The following is a 21,107-nucleotide window of genomic DNA, read 5'->3' as shown; positions in this document are numbered from 1 at the left end:
GGGAGTGAGGTCCCACGGTGAGCAGGAGTGAGGAGGGTGAATTTCATCATAAATGTGACGGAAGCTCTGTGGGGGTTGTGATGACTTGATCTACATTTTTAAGGCATGAGTCTGGGGGACGTGGGGAGAATGGACAACAAGACAGTGAGGGTGGAGGAAGAGAAGAGTGAGTGTGTGTGTGGGGGGTGGATTCCTGTGATGTCCACAAAGAAGACAGTGTGGCGTGACCTGAGGCCGGCATTAAGAGTGGTGAGCAGTGGCTGTATTGGTTGAGCCATGGGGCTGGCTAAGTGTGGGGTGTGGGGTGAGAGGGAAGGAGCAGAGACAGCCACGAGTCCTGGGAACTTCACTTTGGCAACCAGCCTGCATCCAAGATGGGGATGGGGTGCTTGGAGGTGGAGGAGAAATCACAACTTCTGTTCTAGATATGCTGGGACAGAGATGCCAGTGGGACACTCTGGCTGCAGTGTCTTGCAGGCCTTTGTCTACAAAAGTCAGAGTTCAGAGGACACATCTCTGATGTGGGTGTAAACTTGGGACTCATTGTTTAGATGTGCTGTCTAGCCGCTATAGTAGCCCCTAGCTGCTAGGGCACATGCAGCCATTTACGTTTAAATTAATTAAAATTGAACACAATTAAAACTTTGGTTCTCTGGTTGCATTAGCCACACTTCTAGTGTTCCATAGCCTTGGATGGCTGGTGGCTGCCACATGGGGCTTGCAGATACGAACATTTCCATCACTGCAGAAAGTTCCATCAGGCAGTGCTGGTCTGGAACTCCTTGGGGTTGGACTAGGTCACTGGAGAAGTGAGTGACACAGAGCAGAGAAGAGCGTTGGGCCAGGGCCCTTGACCCTGCAAAAGGGAGTATTGAAGGAGTCCAAGAGGTTCCAGCAAAGGAGACAGAGAAGGGGCTAGACTCCAACACACGACGTAGAGCCACTTCCAGAGAGGGCTCAATGAGTGCTGAGCTTCTGCTGCTATTATTGGATTTTTCTATGTATTTTTTAAAAAATAAAATGTGGCTAAGTGTAGGGGCTCACATCTGTAATCCCAACACTTTGGGAGGTCAGAGTGGGAGGATCACTTGAGCCCAGGAGTTCAAGACAAGCCTGGACAACATAGAGAGACCCTATCTCTACAAAAAATTTAAAAAATTAGCTAGGTGTAGTGGTGCACGCCTGTAGTCTCAGCCACTCGGGAGACTGAGGTGGGAGAATTGCTTGAGCCCGGGACGTCGCGGCTGCAGTGAGCCATGATCATGCCATTGTACTCCAACCTGGGTAACAGAGCAAGACCTTGTCTCAAAAAACAAAACAAAACAAAAGTAAAATGGGATAAAATTACATGTTCACAACTTGCTTTTTCTACTGGACAATGTCTTGTGAACTATTAATGTCAATTTATTTCTATAGCATTATTTTTATTGGGTGCTGAGCAACCCATTCTTAAATCCGTTGTTAAATTTGGTATTTAACCAAAGCCTGAACATTTGGACATTAGGGTCTTTCTAATTCTTCTCTCCTGTAACCCTTGTCTGATTCTCTCCTTATGATGACTTTCAGCAGAGGACCTGTTGGCTCAATGGGTGAGCATACTTTTAAGACTTTTGCTACCTTATTCCAAATTGGCCTCTGCAAAGATCGGATATGGTGGCCACTACCCATGTGTGGCCATCAAAAACCTGCAATGTGACTGATAAGACTGAAGAGCTAAATTTTATGTAATTATAATTTTATTTTATTTAATTATAATTAATTTTAATAGCCACGAGTGGCTAGCAGCTTCTGTCCTGGACAGTGCAGCCTTAGGTCTATTTATATGATGATTTAACTGGGCTGTATTTTTTTTTTTTTTCTTTATCTTCATCAATATGAGGTATCAGGGCGAGGCTAGTGAACACTCTGGTATGAAGCAGTTTAAATCACACAGGATTTATTTGTTCTTTGACCATTTGAAAGATCCGTCCATGAAAACATATGGATCCAAACCCTCTAAGAAGATCTGTCATTGGCAATTTATTCCAATAATGGGCCAGCAGGAAAAAGAGGAAGCTTCAAACTAACCACAGAGAAAGGTCAAGAGAGTGTGGGGAAAGGAACACCCAGGACAAACAGAGGGTCGAGAGGGCAGAGTTGGGAGGGACAAAGGCTGAGAAGGGGCTGCTGATTGGGCAGCTCCTGGGACAGGATGTAGATGTTAAGTCAAATCTATCCTATAATGCTTGTCTGATGCCAATGGTGCTAACATCCTAATTTTGTGCATCTTCCAGTTTTTGATTCCATGGTGCACAGCACTGTGTCCTTGTGGGAGGCAGGAACCGCCCTCCCACTCTACATAGCAAACAGCCCATTCCCAAATCCCTAGTGGCACAGGCGACTTCAGGGAGAGAGTATAACTGCCTGGGCTAGATCAAGACGTGCTGGCTTCCCCTTGCTTCTCACGGATCCCTCCTAAGGGCCAGCAAGGAGAGCCTTGTCAGGGGTGTGCATCTCTGAAGGTCCACAGCACAGCATGGAGGGAGGGGCAGGCCTGGCCAAGGGAGCAGGAGCTTCCGTGGCTTGAGGACAGTACTCTGGTCATGGGGGTCTCAAGGTCATGTGCCCTCCTTCCTCCAGCATATCAGGGATCTGGACCAGCTTGTTTGTCCCTGCTTTGACAGAGGAGAAATCAAAGTTGTGTTGTTCTGACACTGTGGGAAAAGGTGCAGGCATCACCTCCAGACCCTGCCCAGCATCCTTCAATGCGATTGATGCTCACATCTGGGGAGAAATACTGAGCAGGAATCCATCTGACACACATCTGCTAATTGTAAGAATGTTAAAAGAAATGCATTTTCTTTGGTTTGATAACTGGTGCATTAAGTGAATTGGCTCTTAAGCAAATCAACCCCCCTGGCAAACTTGTGTCTGCGGTGCTGGCCTTGAGTCTGCACATGGTGTTCCCCTGATGCATATTTGGGGCAGTGAAGCTCTTTCCAAGCAATGACTGGGTGTGTTTCTTGGTTTCACAATTCCCCCACCCCTGTTCTTTCCTCTATCCTATCAGTGGCCTTGGGTTTCCTCGGGCTGGGCCTCGCCCACGGTCATCCCCCTCAGAGTATATGAGACACACTGGAAACTGCTGGAAGGTTCCCAAATTGCTACATGTGTTACCGCCACCCACTGAGTGGTCCCTTGGGCACCAGTTTCTTCATCCAGCCTCTTGCTGATTCAGATATTTAAGACTCGGTGACCGGGAACAGACATGAGGACCCTGAGGATGTCACCCAGAGAGACGCTACAGAGAACGGGATTCCGTGGTGGGAGCACACAGATGACTGTTCATGTTGAAATTGATTAAACGCACAGATTAACAATGATGAAAGACGGGGAAGAAGGAGGTTCATTATTGGAAAAGTTATCTTCCGTTTCATTGTGGATTTCTGGTATTTTCGGCAGCTCCTCTGCAGAACCAATTTTGGTGCTAAGAACTAGAGCCTTTATTCTATGCTTGTTTGCTCTGTAGCCTCGCTGAGGCTCCACACTGCTTGGTTTGAGCAGAGCACACTGCAAGGTGTGTTTTGACCTTGCGGTGCTCACGGCACCAGCACATGACGCGTGCCCACACGCTGGGGCCCTGCCACTCCTTCGGGCTCATGAGGCACCTGTGAAAAGGCCTCTCATAGGTTGAGGCAGATCTCCTTTTAGTGACATATTTAACCAATAGGGCAGTCAACAAAAGACAAGCACAAATGAAACAATAAGAAACTCAAAAACCTCTTAACTACCTTTAACTCCACGCTGTTTACATCAGGGGTCCCCAAGCCCCGGCCGTGGCCCAGTAGGGGTCCCTGGCCTGTGAGGAGCCAGATTGCATGGCAGGAGGTGAGTGGCGGGTAACAGAGCATTTCCCGCCTGAGCTCCGCCTCCTGCCAGGTCAGTGGCAGCTTAGATTCTCATGGAGCTCCTGTAGTTCTCTATTGTGAACTGTGCCTGCGAGGGATCTAGTCTGTGTGCTCCTTATGAGAATGAGAACGAGGAGAACAGCTTCATCCCGAAACCATCCCCAACCCTGCCCCAGACTCCTCCCCCACCGATCCCCACATCTGCGGAAAAATTGTCTTCTATGAAACCGGTCTCTGGTGGCAAAAAGGCTGGGGACCTCTGGTTTATACGATTCTTTGCCTCCCAAATGTGTCACCCGCTGAAATGTATTCTCATAGTAAGAACCATCATAGCAAGGCCACTTGGGGCTTCAGTATTCTCGACCTAACACGACCTTGACACAGGCTTTCCATAGCACTGCCTCTCTGCACATGGACACTTTCAACACGGTACTCTACGCTCATGTGGCCCCTTCCCATCGGAAGGCATTTGGGGATGTAACAAGCCCACCCCCTAATCACATAACAGGCTGAGAAGACACAGCAGAGTGGGCCCATGACACGGCCCCCCACTGGCTCATTCTGGGCAAACGGCCTCAGGTACAGAATGAACAATGTGACCCCAGCTGCAGCCAACTGTCCACCAGCGGCCCCCCAGGCAGGGTCAGCAGAACCCATGTGCTTACAAAAGTCCCTTCCTAAGAGCACTGAGAGGTGACCCAGGTGCGTCCGTTCCTAAGAGCACTGAGAGGTGACCCGGGTGCGTCCGTTCCAAGAGTTATGCAAGGTGACCTGGGTGCGTCCCTTCTTTGCAATGTGAAATGATGAAAAGAACATGAAATAAGGAAAGATGGGTGTCAGAAGTGGGTGAGCCACAGACAGGAAACATGTGGGAGTTTCTGCTAAACCCACTTCAGATAAGCCTGGACTGGAGCAGGGCAGACCACTCAACAGTTCCCTGGAAGACAGTGCCTGCCTGGGACCCCAGGCCCCCCTGGCTCCCTCCCTCTGCTCCTTGGAAAACATGGTTCTCCCTCCCCTTTTCATTTCTCTGCATTTGCCTACACGCAGGCAATGAGAAGTTACAAGTTGCCATTTGAACTAAGGGCTGACAATAGCCAGGGCTGCCCTGGAGACAGGGCAGGATGCACCTGGGAAGGATCCACCAGGAAGGGGGCTCTACTAATGAGAATGATGTTCTGCCCTTGGCACAACCTGAACGCCAAGGCTGAGGCAGCGAGACTTGCCCTACTTAAAACAGTGAGAAAACATCTGAGTTTACTTAGAGAGAATGGGAAGGAGAGGGTGAGGGACTTCAGAATGTGGAGATGGGGGATCTGAGACTCAAGAGAGGAGGGGTGAGACAGGGCCCGTGAGACCGCATTTTCCTGCCAGCGCAGAGGGGACAGGGTGGCAGCCCTGGGGTCAGCTACGTAGAGGGGACAGGGCGGCAGCCCTGGGGTCAGCTGCATGCTGGTGGGCAGCCTCTGCTCAGGCTTTGAGAAGTTGGTTGGTGCTGGCCATGGCCACTAGGCTGGTACTGGCTGTACCAGGGCCAGCAGGATGGGCCCTCCCCAAAGGCCAGCAGTGAAACCTGCGCTGTGATGAAATCCAGGGGTGATCAGTGGTCCAGGGTGAGGGAGAGTGGGGGATCGCACGGCTCTGACCCCGGCCCCTCCCCACCAAATGGATGCCCCCTTCTCCATGTGCTGCTCTTGTGAACTGTTCTGCTTCACCTAACGGTTTGTTGTGGACCCTATTCAGCCTGGGGACCCAAAGTCCCGCTTCTGCTGCTCCTTCTGTCTCCTTTCTTGGCACTTTATCTCCTCAACATGCTGGAGCTGAAGTCCCCGGGGCTGGTCCCTATCCGAATTCCCTTCCAGCTTTAAATGCTGCGGTCAGCTGAACAATGCTGCCCCGCCCCGCCCCGCCCCAAGGCGTTCATGTTCTAGTCCCAAGAACCTGTGAAAACGTCACCTCACATAGCAAAAGAGACTTTATTGATGGAATGATATTAAAGATCCTGAGATGGGAAGAGGGTCCTGGATGATGCGGACAGTCCCTAAATGTAACCATATCTCTCCTCACAGGGGAAAGAGGAAGGCAAGAAAGTCAGACAGAGAGAGATGTGAGCATGGAGGCACAGGTGAGACAGGGTGAGGGTGAGAGAGAGGCAGTGGGAGAGCGAGACATTGTTAGATGTTGTGCTGATGGCCTTGGAGGTGGAGGAGGGGCCAGCAGCCAAGGAATCCAGGAAGCATCTAGAACCTGGAAAAGGCCCAGAGGTGGGTCCTCCCTCAAGCCTCCAGCTGGAATGTAGCTCTGAGGACACCTTGATTTTAGGACTTCTGACCTGCAGAACTGCAGGAGAACTGTGTGTTTTAAACCACTACATCTGTACTGTACAAGTCACATATGCAGCAGTCCCAGAAATGAATACAAACACCATTCATCTGTTTCACCACATGAAGCTTCACCTTTCGGAAGCTCTCATAACAGCATCTCCTCTGAGCTCTGGACTAGTGAATGTGTCCAACGCCCGCTCAACATACCTGCATGATGTCACTTCAACATGCCTGAAACATTTTCCCCAAACCTCTCCATCTGTGGCCTCCCCAGCAGAGCTGACCTCAACCCTGTCCTCGAAGTTGCTCTAGCCACAACCTTGAAGTTGCCCTTGACCCCCTCACCTTGGAGACCCCCTATCTGATCTCTGGACAAGCTTGCTGGCTCTGCCTGCAAAGTGCATCTGGTCACTTCACAGCCCACTGCTGTGAAACGGAAACCAGGACTTGCTGTTGCTCTGCTCGAAGGTCTTTGGTGACTCAGGGGAAGGCTGAGGCCCTGTGAAGCTCTACAGGATTCCTGTGACTGGCACCAGATCCCATGCCCCCCAACCACCTCTCTTCCTGGCCCCCTCATTCACTCCACTCCAGCCTCGCCAGCCTATGCTCTCCCTGGGGCACACCAGGCTCCCTCCTGCCATCTTCAGTGGGGCCCTCTGCCCTCCACTCTCTGGCCTCTGCCCTCCACAATCTGCCCTCTGCCCTCCACCCTCTGCCCTCTGCCCTCTGCTCTCTGCCCTCCGCCCTCCACTGGGAGCATCCTCTCAGCTTTTGCTTAACTACTTCCCTCATATTGCTTCCTTCTCATAGGGTGACCCAATCCACTAAAGACATCAAGAAAGGATAAGGGAGCCCAGATGATAGAGAGGGGAGAAAGATGCACAGTGGAGGAGGAGTGAACAAGGATGGGTGGGTTTTAGCACAGTCACTGGGCAGAGTGGTACAAAACCGTGCTGGGATCTCCCATGGTGAGGTCGGGATGCTGCCTGGCACTGCTGAAAAGAAAGGGAGAAGGGCAGCTTCCATCCTAAAGACTTGATTCCAACATCAGGGTGTTTCAGAATGGCATGGAGACTCCCCCCATGTATCACTTTTTGCTCTATTCTTCAAAGATGTGGCCTAAGTATCACCTGGCTTAGGAGATATCACCCTGGAAGCTGGGTCAAGTTGAAATAAAACTATTCAGAGAACAAGTGAATGTAGTTTGGCAAGTCAGATCCCCTCACTGAGAAAAACAAGGCCAGAAAGAAGAGCTGTGTCCCAGACCCGGCTTCCTATCCATCACTCTTCACCCTGCACGTGGCCATCTACCCACCCAGACAGCACCCAGATTATGGTCCTGGGGGGAGATCAGGGACCCCGGGCTCTGTGGGCTCAGCACGGCACACTCACTCTAGTCGTTCCTCTTCTTTCCTTCGGAGGTCAAAATCTCGTTGAACAACTTCCAAGATGTGCTGGGCCTCTTCATCAGTGAGCTTGGAAAGATCCAGTTTCTTCCCCATTTCTGCTTCTTGTTGGGGTCACACCTGGAATTTCAGAGGATCACAAGTCATCAGTCCCAGAAGCCTACCGATGCCAACCAAGTCACAAAGTAAGAGAAGACACAGAACGCTGCTGACTTCTCGGGACATGTCTGTACTTGGGTTAAATGGCTTTCTAATGCTTGTCTGGAAACTTGTGTAGATTAATGAATTTAAGCGAATCTATGCAAAATTCCCACATTCGAATTTTAAAAGGGATCTTCTTCCTACTCTCCCAAACACACTCAGCTACAGGTCCCTCATTCTCTTTCCACTGTGGGATAAATGTCAGTGATCTCCCCATCCAGGGGCATGGCTCCTCTCCCTGGCCTAGGGTTGAGCTTTGCAACAGAAAACCCTGGAAGGGTTCCTGAGGCTTCTCGCCTTAAGTTTCTTGGGAGCGGGAACAGCACAGAAAAGAGGAAACTTCACAGCAAATTCAGTCAGCTCAGAGTTTCCTGTGCATCTCCCAGACCTCCTAGAGTGATGTTGCAGGCTCCATGTGGGCAGGAATGCCTGGATGACTGACCCACTGGGTGGAAAAGTTGGGAGACTCCACAGCACTTGGAAGGTTTCACTATCCTCTGGGCGTGGGGGACTGTTCAGGTTTGCCATGTGTATGGTGGGGGGTGGCTCCAGCGGGAGGTCATATGAGCCTGATGCCTGTGAGGGCGATGTGCTTGTGCTGGGAATAGCCACATCATTTCCAGGGAGAGGCAAAAGCGATGCAACTTGGGAGAACAAAACATCTGGGCAGGATGAGCAGTGGATGCTGAGCTTTATTTACTCGAGAGGTTGGCTATGGGGCTGCCCAGCAGGGATTCTCAAGCCTGGTGTGTATTAGGATTACCTAACACGACTAGTGGCCAGGCCTCACCCTCAGCAAATCTAATTAAATTTTTAAAAAATTTTACTTAATTTTTTTTTTTTTCTTTTAGAGACAGGTCTTCACTATGCAGCCCAGACTGGTCTTGAACTCCTGGGCTCAAGCAATCCTTCTGCCTTGGCCTCCCAAAGAACTGGGATTCCAGGTAGGAGTCATGGTGCCTGTCTGAGAATCTGGTGTGACTCAGCGGCTCAGCAGAGCAGCAGCCTCACTCAATGCACTGTGCAATGCGGTGTTTATAGGTAACCTGATGACCAAGAAGTCAAACCTCAGATGATCTTACGCCCTTTTTGAAGTTCATCAGACCTGATCCCAATCAATGTCTAAAGGACAGAAGAGGGAAAATCCAAATGCCAAAAGCCAAGATAAGTGGAACCTTAGAATCTGGCTTGCTACTCAAAATGTTGTTCGTGGACTGGCAGCATCCCCTGGGAAGTTGTTAGAAGTGTAGACTCAGGTCCCACCCCAGACCTACTCATTCAGGATCTGCCTTTGAACAAGATCCCCAGGCAGCTCGAGTACATGAATTGGCTCATGCTGCTGTCCTCAGACCCCTCTGAGTAGCAAAGCTCTAAGGGAGACTCATTCACTTGGGTGGTGGGCGAGTCACAGAGGACTTTAACCTGTACATCCTATCGGGTGGGTGATGGGTGTGAGGCAGGGGAGTGATGCAGTGATGGTGGCTGAGGAGAGAATGACAGATCTTCTTGTTGGCTTTTCATATGGCAATATCATACAGGCCTCACAGCTCATGTTGATGTGGACATTACTGCTGGGTATAAAATCGGAGGCACAATTGTACCAGGGAGAACCTCACCACCAATGCATGCACACTGGGACACTGCAAAACTGTGCATGCTCCCCACAGAGGACTTCCCTGACCATCCTGTGGTTTTTACTCCTTCACCTGTCCCCATCCCTTTAACATTTCTTTATACCCCTTAACAGTTGGTGATGTCCCATTAGTTATTGTTAAGTTCCACGAGAATAGCAACTCTATCTGTTCCCAGCACATGGCAGTTGCTTTTCTGTGCCTGAAGCTCCCTGGTGTGCAGCAGGCTATGCCAGGGAAGCCCTCAGCCCTTAGATGCTGCAGCTATAGACAGACCAGCTCTGCTCTGGGCACTGAGGCTTTGGGGAATATTTTGTTTGGATGACTGGGAGTTCTGTTGTGAGTAACTGAAAGTTTAAAAACCACCTCGTGATTTCAACAAGTTTTCCTTGAGGACTTGAACCTATTTTCTCAGGAACATCAGAGAAACGGTCCAATTTGTGTGCTTTCAGGAGGAAGTCTCAAAACCACCAAAAAGACTCAATTTTGCTTCTGAATTCTGGGAAGCATCTCCCATCAGTGCTGCTGACCATTTGGAAGTGTTTATCACAAAAATACTAACAAAACTTCCCCTGTGCTGGAGACGTACTTCGATTTCATTGCGCAAGAGGTTAATTATGAAAAGTTACATTTTCTGGGCAAATACCATTTAAAATAAAAATGTCTACAAAGCTCTCATGGAAGTCAGCGAAAATAGTCCCTGGCTTATGCCATAAAAATGGGGAAGGATAATTTTTTTTTTTTTTTACACCCACACCTCAACATTTCCATTCTCAAATGTAAAGAGGAGTGTTTGCAATATAGGAAGAGATTGCCCCAATGTCCTGGGAACATTCAAACTCTGTTCCTTTACAGTCAGATTTAGATTCTGGTCAAGAAATCCTTACCACGGAACTCATTTTTGATGCTTCCGCAGAGCACACACTTTCTGGTTTCTAAAGAATTGGAACAAAAAGTTATTATTTGATGCATGACTGGAGTTCATTCACTTTTATTTTTCATGAGTTCTGAAAAAAAGGGATCATAAGAAGAGCATTCACCGACGTTCTATTTTCAGAATGGATGGACAGTGTGACCATCAGCTGAGGCATTAGCATTCCCTCTCTTCTCCTAACGCAGAAGCCAAAATTCCAGGCCTCAGTTTGAGAAACTTAAATCGTGATATGTGAGGAAGAAAAGCAAAACAAAAGGAAAAACCTGCTTTTCTTATCTTGCAACCTTCTTAGAGCAGTCAGTGACCAGTAAGTGAATGGATAAAAAGATCACAGTACATCACAACTAATGTCCTAGAGGCTGCCTGGATACCTGTCCCTCCCTCTTTCTATCCCCTTTCAAATCTTGGTTTTGTTTCTTGTTTTTTGAGATGAGGTCCCAGTCTGTTGCCCAGGCTGGAGTGTGGTAGTGCAATCATGGCTCACTGTAGCCTCGACCTCCATGGGCTCAGGGAGGTGAGGGTAGAGAACATGCTAGACCCATGAGGAGTGCAGGGTTGCTCTGTGCCTGCCCTAGCTGGGTGAGGTGGGGGTGGGGGCTCCCAGAGTGCGTGTGTTGGGCAAGGGCAGATGCCACCCTGCTCTATCTGTTCCTTGTTCCATTTCTGTGTAGATAACGCCTGCTCACGAGGTTCCTGAACAAAACACTTCCCTTTAGTGCCTGTTCCACTGCTCAGATTCAATCATATTTTAACCACTGGAGACAGCCAGCCTTCCCCAGTGGTTTAATAGCCATAGTGGGGCAGAGGGAGGGGACACAGGGATTAACAGGCAGGGAGGAGAGAGTGGAGCTGGTTTTATAAGATGGATATCCCAGGCCCAGACCGCTGAATTCCAGTGGTGTGTCACCTTTATCCATTAAAGAGTTGAATTCATTTTTTGGCCAAATTGAAGGGAAATCAGGGTGGGGGCTCCTCCTGGATGAAGAATTGGCTTAAGTAGCTCTTCAGCTGGCTGCTCAGAGAGCCTTGGAACAATGGTGATTGTGGGTGATCACTTGCCTGAGCAAACAAACTGGCAAGCTAACGACAGCAGGAATGCCCTCTCTGACTCAGCCAAGGCGTGTCGTGGGTGTTATTCTTGCTGATAAAGGGGAGGTAGCAGAGATGACAACTGTGGTGCCTTCTGCCTTAATCCTTTGTGGCCATTTCCCGAATGCTGCTGTCCAGGTTGGCCTGTGTGGTTATTTCTGTAGGCGGGGCCCATCAGTAGGCACTGACCCCCAGCTCTCATCAGTGGCTAAATGAGCACATTTCCACCCAGAAGGGCCACTCCCTTCCCTACAGGTGAACCAGGCACATCTGTGCTGTAGCCACAAGGGTCTGGAATGGCTCCAGCAGCAACAGCACTGGGAGGCTGTTCTGCCCCTCAGCCACCTGCCTACCAAGCTGCCATCTCCTCTGCTCTCCCGGTTCTCTGGGGAGTTGGTGGTAAACCCCACTGATAAATGGACATGAGTTCTGCATTTGCTCCTAAAGCCTCAGTGCTAGTCTCTACAGCAAGGATGGGTCCCAGGTGAGGCTGCAGAAGGAGGATGGGTCCCAGGTGAGGCTGCAGAGGGAGGATGGGTCCCAGGTGAGGCTGCAGAGGGAGGATGGGTCCCAGGTGAGGCTGCAGAGGGAGGATGGGGCTGAGAGGTGGGAGCTGGGTTCCCATCCCAGTTCAGGCACAGCCAGCCCGGCCGCCTGGGACAGATGCCACTTCTCTCAGGGTCTTAGTTTCTCCATCTGTACCATGGACAATGGCTGAGCTCCAGGACCTCTCTGGCCCTCTCCAGCCCTGGATGATGCCAGGATGTTGAAATTGGGAGGGGGAGTGATGGCGTCAGGATAGTGGGGAGGAGTAGGGGCAAGGGCTGTTCCTCCAGAGGTTGCTTTGGAAAAGAACAAGATGGTTGGCCCTAGAAGGCTGCCCCAACCGCTGAGACTGGGGCTCACTTGAGCCGTTGTTACACTGCGGTTGAAAGGCACCAAATTCACTTTTCCCATTAGCCCACAGGGCTCTGGGACACTTCCGCCACCTCCAGCCCCTCACTGGGTACACATTCAGCTGGTTTTAATTTTCTCCAAGTCACTCATGCCATATTCAGCAAGACCCACTGACTCCCCATGTGTGTGCCTGGCACCGCCCCATGTTCTCTAAATGTGTCCTCAGTCAATCCTCTGAGGCACCTGCTGCTGTTCTCTGAGCCTGAGTGAGGGCCAGGAGCACAGTGACCCATGCCTGGTACTTAGATACTGAGGAGCACGGCCCTGGGCGGGGAGGGGGCTTGGCCCAGGAAGGCTGAGACCTTGCTGACCTCAGCTGAGTCCCAACAGTGAGCAGGTGGAGGGATGGGTTTCTAAGGACAGATGCAGGCCAGCTGAACCCGAGGCATCAATGTCAGCAGCGTGGTCGGCTAGTCCAGGAGCCTTTTCCTGAGACTTCACAGCCCCCAGCAATGCTGGCCTTTGCACCTGTGGGGAGCCTTGCTCTCCCCCGACTGTCATTTCACTCCCTCAGAAAGAAATATGTGAACAAGATACCAGTCACACCACCTAAAAACAGGGCCTGTAAAGGCCCCAACCCAAGCTCTGCGTGGAAGTGAGGTGGAGTTTTCAGTGCCAGTTAATGTCAGTGGGACGCGGTGTTAAAGCCTGTGGAATCTTCGGGGATTTACAAGTGAGATTCAGTTCCTGTAGGGACCTGGGGCCAGGGCCGGGACGAAGCCCACAGGTGCTCAGAGCTCACAGACCCTTCCCATATCTCTACTTCCCACAACTCCCTGGCGGGCCCAGGGAGTCTGTCTGCAAACAAAAGGTGATTCCAATAAAACAGCCTTTTAGATACCCAAAGGAAGCCGGGTGCCTCCTCCCATGCCAAGATCATCCGGCTTCTTCCTCACCGCAAGACCAGCTCCCGGGCAGGGAGGAAGCCTTTCCCCTGGGGCCAGCCTGCGTGGCATCAGCAGCCTTGGCCCAGTCTGCATGGCAGACTCGCAATGGAGGCAATGGAGCTTCCGATTAAAACCAACCGTTTTGCCCAAAATGGGGATACCCCACCACCCCACTCCCACCCGTGCCCGCACCCAGACCAGTCTGCTCAAAGAATCCAGGTGAAGCCTGGGGACTAAGGCTGGGTGGCTGGGAACACGCTGTCCTCACCAGCCTGGACCAAGGCAGGGAGGCTGGCGGCTGGGGGCGGTTTCATACCAGTGGGTCTGCACGCGACACCGCGCACTCCCCAAAGCCTAAGCCCTCAGTCCTGGGTGCCACCATAGCCCCGCTGTTCCCTCTTCTCGGGGCACTCACCGGACCCTCTCCGGGGGACGCTCAGTCCCTGGTCCAGCACCTGGGAGAGAAAGGAGGGTGACGAAGCAGGGCGTCAGGCCAGGGCGTCAGGTCAGGGCGCCGGGGCAAGGCTGGATAATGGGGGCAAGCAGGGCGCGGGGCGCAGAGCGGCTGGCTCGCGCCTGGATCTCGGGGCAGGCGGGCAGCTGGCCAGGTCCCGGCGCCTCCTGCCCGAACCACGTGGGCTGCGCCCCGCTCCGCCCAGCTCCGGGAGCGCGGACACTTCTGGATGCCCTGCCAGGCCGAGGGCGGGACGTTCACCTGGGACGCCCGCGCGGGAAGCGCCAGTGCGGGGGAGAGCCCCGGATACTCGCCCCCAGGTCAGTTTGGGGAGAAAGAGGGCGGCGGAGTGGGGAAGGTTCAGCACACAGCTGCGATTCCCGTGAGTTGCGGCGACTTTGCGTGGGTGACATTGTGCCGCGGTCCTGCCTTGGGCACGGTGGACCCGCTTGCTGAGCACGCTCTAGAACGCGCGGCACATCGTCGAAATTTCTAACTCTGCCAGGAGAGCGCTATTTACTTCGGCTTTACAGATGGGGAAACTGAGGCTCAGAAACGCGCCCTACCAAAGCCACCGACCAGTAAGTGGCAACGCCAAATAATAAGTGGGACTTTAAGCCCAGGGCTTTCTGCTGCAGAGCGCGTGCCCTTACCCCTTCGATTCTGCCAGGCATCAGGACCAGGAGGGTCCCGCAGCCTCAGGCAACCCCGCTGCGGGGTGGAGACCGAGGCCTTGCCCGCCAAGAAAAAGTCAAGATCCGTGGGCAAATGGGGCAGATGTGGAAGCCAGGACGCGCGGCACGGCGGTGCCAGGACCGAGGACGCGCTGCGGGGGATGCCTGGGAGCTCCGTGCGGCTGCGCTCTCCTCCTGGACTCTAGGGCCGGCCTTTGGGTGCTCAGTGGGGCCCGCGAACTCAGAGGGTCCCAAGGCGAGCCGCCATCTCCAGTCCGCCACGCCTGCCTGTCCTTCCGAGTTCCAGTGGACATTAGGGAATTGCCCTCCTCCCTCATCCTCCAGGACTGAGCGCTTCAGAACTTTCTCTCCCTCCTCCTCCCTCTCCCTTGTCATTAAAAACTTACATTCCCTTCTTCAGGAACTGCTTTTGCAATTCAGTTTCCGTATCTGCAAAATGATAGGAATAAAGCCATCAGGTGAACAGATACTACTATCTCCATTTAACAGAAGAGGAAACGAAACCTTACAGGATTGTTGTGATATCACATTAGATTATTTGTAAACAGCTTTCAAAAGGCTGCAAAAGAATAAAAAAGAATGTTGTTGCCTGCTGAGCCCTGGGGAACACTGTAGGTGAATCAGGGTATTTCAGGTCCCTGGGCTGCCTTGGGACAGGTGCTGTCACCAAACACCATCAATTGTTGAGTGTGAACCCTGGAATGGGGTGAAGCTTACACTGACGCCAGCGTTTCCACATCCCATATGATCTGGTGTTTGTGTTTTTCATTTCCTTACCTCCTTGCCATATGCCTTACTGTTGCCTGTAAGATTAATAAATCCCTTAAGAGTTGATGTGGGGACTTAAGTTCCTTAAGGGCAGAATTTTTTTTTTAAGTTTTTAATACTTTAGTGCTTATGTATTTGAACTAGTGGTTTTAAAAAATATACAACTGACACATGCTGATATATAAGGTATATAGTAAAGAATATAAGGAATATAAAATGAAAAGCCAATTTCTCTCTTATTCCACTACCAACCTCTACGACCTGAAAGCAATCATTATTAATGGTGTCTTGTGTATTCTTTCTGAATTGTGTGTGTGTGTGTGTGTCTGTGGTGAAGCATGTGGGCTCAAACCAACTGCAAGAGTCGGAATTCTAGCTAGGAGTGTGGCCCACAAGCTGTGTCATCTTGGACCTGTAACTGAATCTTTGGCCGACTTTTTTTCTCTCTTCTCCATGACGGGAATAGTAATGGGAGTTACACATAAGGGTGTTGTGGATCAATATCCCCGCAGCTTGGGTGAGACACCACGTGGTGAGTGCTTGGTAAATACTAATTACTATTTCTGTCGAGCCACTTCATCCTTTTTTGGTTGTAGAATATCCATTGTGTGAGTTACCATAATTACTTATCAGTCTTCTATTGATGGACAGTTAATTTTTGATTTTTTGCTATTTAAATGATTCTGCCATAAATATATCATTCTACATAATTCTTATTGACACCTATCATACATAGGATGACACATAAATATCATTGTACATACATACTGATATATCTGTAGACTAAAAGCCTACAGATTTGGATTTTCTGAGTCAAAGGATGTACACAATTTTAAGAGAAAATTCTAGAATTATAAGCTTTTTTTTTTTTTTTTTTTTTTTTTTTTTTTTTTTTGCTTGAGACAGAAGCTTGCTCTGTTGCCAGGCTGGAGTGTAGTGGCTTGATCTCGGCTCACTGCAACCTCCGCCTCCTGGGTTTGAGCAATTCTCCTGCCTCAGCCTCCCCAGTAGCTGGAAATACAGACGCATGCCACCACGCCCAGCTAATTTTTGTATTTTTAGTAGAGACAGGGTTTCACCACGTTGGCCGGGATGGTCTCGCTCTCTTGACCTCGTGATCCACCCTCCTCGGCCTCCCAAAGTGCTGGGATTACAGGCGTGAGCTACCGCACCTGGCCCTAGAATTATAAATATTTAAAATGGTTAAACAATCCTCAAATTACAGAAAGTTTCAATTATAACACGAAGAACCCTCCCTTCCCCTAGCCATTTGTGATGAATTTCTGACATGAAGGTTTAGTGTATTTTATACAAACAAGGACAACCTTCTATTAAACTGCAATCCAACCATCAACATCTGTAAATGATACGTTGCTATCATCTAATCATTGGAGTCCTTTCAAATGTTGCCAGTTGTCTCCGTAATTTTTTGTTGCAAAAGGATCCAGTTCAGAATCTCATGTTGTGTTTAGTTGTCATTTCTAAGTCTCCTTCAAATCGGATCAGTTCCTCTGTCTTTGACTCTCATGGCTTTGCTATCTAAATATTAAGCCACTTATTTTTTAGACTGTCTCTAAATTTGGGTTGGTCTGCTCTTTCCCATGATTATACGCAGGTTTTGCATGGTTGGGAGAATCTTGCAGAAGTGAGGCGGGGTCCTCTCCCTGTGTCCTGTCAGCTGGTGCATGGATACAGTATGTCTCCTTACTGCTGCTGTGATCTCCGGACTAAGGTGCTGTCTTCCAGCCTTCTCCACGGGCAGGTTACTCCCTTCCCCTCTGTAATTAATGTCTATTTTTGGAGGAGGGGTGTACACATTTAAAATTTCATAAGGCTGGGTGATGTGGCCATGCCTGTAATCCCGGCACTTTGGGCCAGAGGCGGGCAGATCACTTGAGGTCAGGAGTTCGAGACCAGCCTGGCCAACATGGTGAAACCATGTCTTTACTAAAATTACAAAAATTAGCCGGGTGTGGTGGTGCGTGCCTGTAGTCCCAGCTACTCCTGAGGCAGGAGAATTGCTTGAGCCCTGGAGCCAGAGGTTGCAGTGAACCGAGATGGTGCCACTGCACTCCAGGCTGGGTGACAGAGCGAGACTCTGTCTCAAAAAAAATTAAATAAATAAAGAACAAAATTTCATAAACAATGTCAAATGGTAGCAGAGAATAGATTTTATGTCTTTGTATTCCTGCCTCCCCAGCTTCTTCTCAGGGCTCCCCAGGGTGCCTGTTGTTGGTACTCTCTACCTCCGTGACGTTTTACCCTGCCCTGAGACCTACCCTTCCTTGTTTACCTTCTAAAGGAGGAAACTGATGCCCAGAGAGTCAGATGGTGTTTACCCAAGATCACACAATGAGTCAGGGGCAGCCGAACTCTTCAGCCCTGAGCCTCACAAGCCACGCTGCTAAAGTCTGGGTTGGTGGGTGGACACCAGAGGGCAGCAGAGAGCCCCCTTCCTACTTCCTTGTCTTAATAGTAGCCGTCTGGAGACTCAGCCTTTGCTGGGACTTAGTGGCTGGCATGAGAGAGAGGAAAGGGTGGTTCGCTTGGCCATGCCAGCAGGAAGCTCACCACGGAAGATGGGCTTCAGAGAAACACCCTTTAATTTCACTGCCTGGGCGTCCCCCAGTTCCAAGGACAACTGGTCAGGCAAGTCCCACTGAGGGGTGGCCTTGGGCTTAGTCTCCGCTTTGCACATGGATAGGGGACCTTAGGGGAGAGAAGGTTTCTGGCTCACCAAGGAGCCTCACAGAGTCTGGACGTGCCAGCTTCCTTTGCAATGGCAGAGTCCAGGATTAGTGCTGAAAAGGCCCGCAGTTCCCATCCACTAACTCTCCTGGTTGCTCCAGCTCTCTGGCAGGCAGTAGTTAAAACCCATCCCCGTCAGTCTCTCTGTCTAAACCATCTAGGCCAGTATGGCATTGGGCTAACAAGGGTGTCTGGATTTTTGAGATAACCATCCAGGAAACAGGACACATGCAAAATATTGCCCCAAATCTTAGCCATGTCCAGTCAACTACTTGTAAATTACAAGAAAATATGTTTTCATCAGACACTGAATCCTTTTTTTTTCTTCCAATAAACCTGGAAAATTGAGGGGGGAACCCATTTTTGGAAGCATTCTGGCTTTGCCGTTGTTCAGCTGGGTGGGGGATCATGGGTTATGCAACAGTGCCCTAGGCCTTTAAAGAGCTGTCACCTGACTCTGCTCCTGCCAGTTCGTCAGCACACAGGCTCATGTGACTGCCCTCCAAGCAGCTGAGCACACACACAGCTCCCTGGGCTCTCATTGGTCTACTTGCACAGGCCCACCCTGGCTGCCTCTGCTTGTTTTCTGGGCTCCAGCTCTTTTCTGAATGACCCCGCCATCCAACCTCCCTTCATCTGTCCAAGTCCTGCTCCCTGTTTGGATCACCACTCAACTGTCCGTCCCTCAGAAATCGGGTCCTGGCCCCACAGCCCTGCCCACTGTCAGCTTCCCTGTGGTTCCTGCATGTTCTTGCAGACCAGGCCCATAGTTTATCTCCCGTGCTCGTGTGATTATCTGGTTAGCGTCTGTTGCTCCCCTGCTCTGGGCTCTGGGATGACAGGGACTGTGATGGTCACTCTGATGTCCTGCTGCCTTCCGTGGTGTTTGGTGCATAGTAGGCTCTCAACAAATACATGTTGATTAAATATTGTTCAATAACCATAATATCATATTTTGATGTTGCCCTTCATCTTAACTTTGACTGGAGGGCATTTTGCAAACAGAGCTAGCTCTGCCCTCCACCATCCAGGTGGCCTCATAGCACTTCCCTGGAAGAGCAGGGTCCCTTGGGAAATGACTTGATGGGACAACGGAATGCAGAGCTGGGAGAGGGAGGGTTGAATTGTCCTCCCAGGGATCTCTGCTGGCTTGGGGCCCATCATTCTCCTCTTGCTGTTACGATTCATTGGCCCTTACTATGTTTTGAGACGGTGACCCCCAGCTCAGCTCAGCCTCCTTCTCTTTCTTGTGTTGGTCTGAGATCACCCTTTGTTTTCTCTCCTAGGATGCGTGTGCTACAGAGTAAGAAATAGTCCCCTTCTGCTCAAAGCTTAGCAGAATTCCATTTAGGATTCCTAAATTCCTACCCCACATGTGTGAGTGCTCAGAAATGTAGGACTCTCACATTTATGTTGGCAATGTGCTTTCCCTCATCTGTACACATAGAGAACTACATTTTGATGAGTGCTTGAAGGGAGCTCTAATTAACCAGAAAGGCCAGCCAAGAGGAGTGAAAAATCTGAACAATGAAGTTCTTGAATCTAAAACCATCAGAAATCTCAGGCTTCTGGGGGTTCTGGAAGCTTCAGCTCATGTTGGGGCATGGGCCAATGAGCAGTTCTCTTTACCTAAATTACCTTAATTAGGAGCTTTAACCATGAAGGATTCAGGAATTAGGCAGAAATGGTCTACATTGAAGGGAATGAGTTCAGGCAATAAAATTTCCAGACCTACTTCTGTAAATCTTGGTCATGTGGTTATGAAGAAAGATAGCAGGAGGGGCACCGGTCCTCAATGAAGGCTACTGTGTGCCGAGCAAGTGTGGTCAGATGAAGGGAGGTTGGGTGGCGGGGTCATTCAGAAAATTGCTAATGTGCCTGGCCTGCACATTAGCAATTGGGTTGGGCATCTGAGTTCCCCAGTGTCAACTGTGTTGTGCAGATAAGGAAGCTGAGGCACTAGCGCAAGGTCACACAGTCAGAGAGGGGATATACCAGAGGCAAACCCAGGTCTAAGGGCCTCTGAGCCTGGACTTCCACAGTGCCTGGGGCAGGCAACAGCCACAGCAGGGATGACTGGTTCATGGGGCCTGGCACAGCCAGAAGCAGGAAGCACAGCCAGAAGCAGGAAGAGCAGATCTAGAAATTCAAAACCAGAGCACCTCTCGTGGGCCCCTGCTGGAGAAAACAGTGGCGAGCAGCCCCGTTAGGCCCTGAGTGCATCGTGCCCCACATCAGGTGGTGGGCATCACCCCATTCCCAAATCACAATGGTTGAATCAGGCGTTACAGGAACAATTCTTTTTGCTTCTTCTCCACTTCCATAATTCATAGCGATGGCCTAATTTCAGTTTCAACACATAAGCCGCACTTCATATCTCACGTTAAACTCTTGTGTGAATGTTCCAGAATATTTGCAGTGTTGCTAATGCCCTCCCCATGGTGAAAGCTGTTACAAGATCTCTTGCTTGAGCTGCTACTGCCTGCACCTCTCAGGTTGGTCTGATGTCAGCACAGGGCTTGGCTGAAAGCACCCCAGAGCCAGCAGCAGGAATCCAGCAGTATCCCTGCCTCTAGGACTCCCCCTCACTCATGGCCAGATTCAAAGCCCATTACCAACTAATAATGTACCTAGAGCCAATTCCTAACCCATGAATTCCCCACTTTCACCTTCCCATTCCCCATACTCACCCCAGTCTTGCCGTTCTGCGAACTACACAGTTTTCCAAGCTTGCCACCACCTGAACTCCAAACCCAATTAATTTCCAGTGGCTTTCTGGCCGCACAAATCCAAATGAATCCACCTATTCCCAGGAGCACATGTGCCTTCAGTTCTGGGTGGAAATGCAACATCAGGCTGTGTTTTGTGCCTTCCCGTTTTCTCCTACAGTCATCCAAGGTTAACCCTCAAGACAGGCTTAAATCCTACCTGCTCAGGTGGCTGGGCTAGGTCACTGGTTTTGAAGTTGGCTTTGTAAACATATTTCAGGTTCTGAAAATACTTGGTTAGAATTTTCAGGTACTTAAAATTATTTAAAAACTATCATAACAACTTCACACATACTTTGGAAATGGAATGACAGGCTCAGGTCTATCTCCTCAGGGCATACTGTGAGAGCCAGAAGGC

At 50.3% G+C, this 21,107-nt stretch overlaps 1 protein-coding gene and 1 long non-coding RNA gene across 10 annotated transcripts in view; one reads left to right on the top strand and one right to left on the bottom strand.

Annotated features, from left to right (window-relative positions):
• The window catches only part of MLPH (melanophilin), a 67,710-nt gene extending 53,600 nt beyond the window's left edge, over positions 1-14,110 (bottom strand). For all 9 annotated transcript variants that reach the window (XR_013402253.1, XR_013402254.1, XR_013402255.1 and 6 more), the window contains exons 1-2: positions 13,732-14,110; positions 7,604-7,737 (exon numbers count right to left, since the gene is read on the bottom strand). Coding sequence is in view for 6 of the 9 variants with exons in the window: in XM_077957995.1 (XP_077814121.1) it covers positions 7,604-7,713 (110 nt within the window). In the remaining 3 variants the exon portion in view is untranslated. The remainder of the gene's footprint in view (positions 1-7,603; positions 7,738-13,731) is intronic.
• On the top strand, positions 14,016-15,456 carry LOC106992782 (uncharacterized). Its single transcript, XR_001438834.3, has 2 exons — positions 14,016-14,351; positions 14,441-15,456. It is a non-coding gene; the product is annotated as an uncharacterized LOC106992782 (long non-coding RNA).
• Positions 15,457-21,107: the final 5,651 nt, after the last annotated feature.

This window comes from Macaca mulatta, chromosome 12 (genome assembly GCF_049350105.2).
Source record: "Macaca mulatta isolate MMU2019108-1 chromosome 12, T2T-MMU8v2.0, whole genome shotgun sequence".
Taxonomy (NCBI): domain Eukaryota; kingdom Metazoa; phylum Chordata; class Mammalia; order Primates; family Cercopithecidae; genus Macaca; species Macaca mulatta.
The sequence above is the reverse complement of the archived record's forward strand: the minus strand, read 5'-3'. Positions and strand labels throughout refer to the sequence as shown.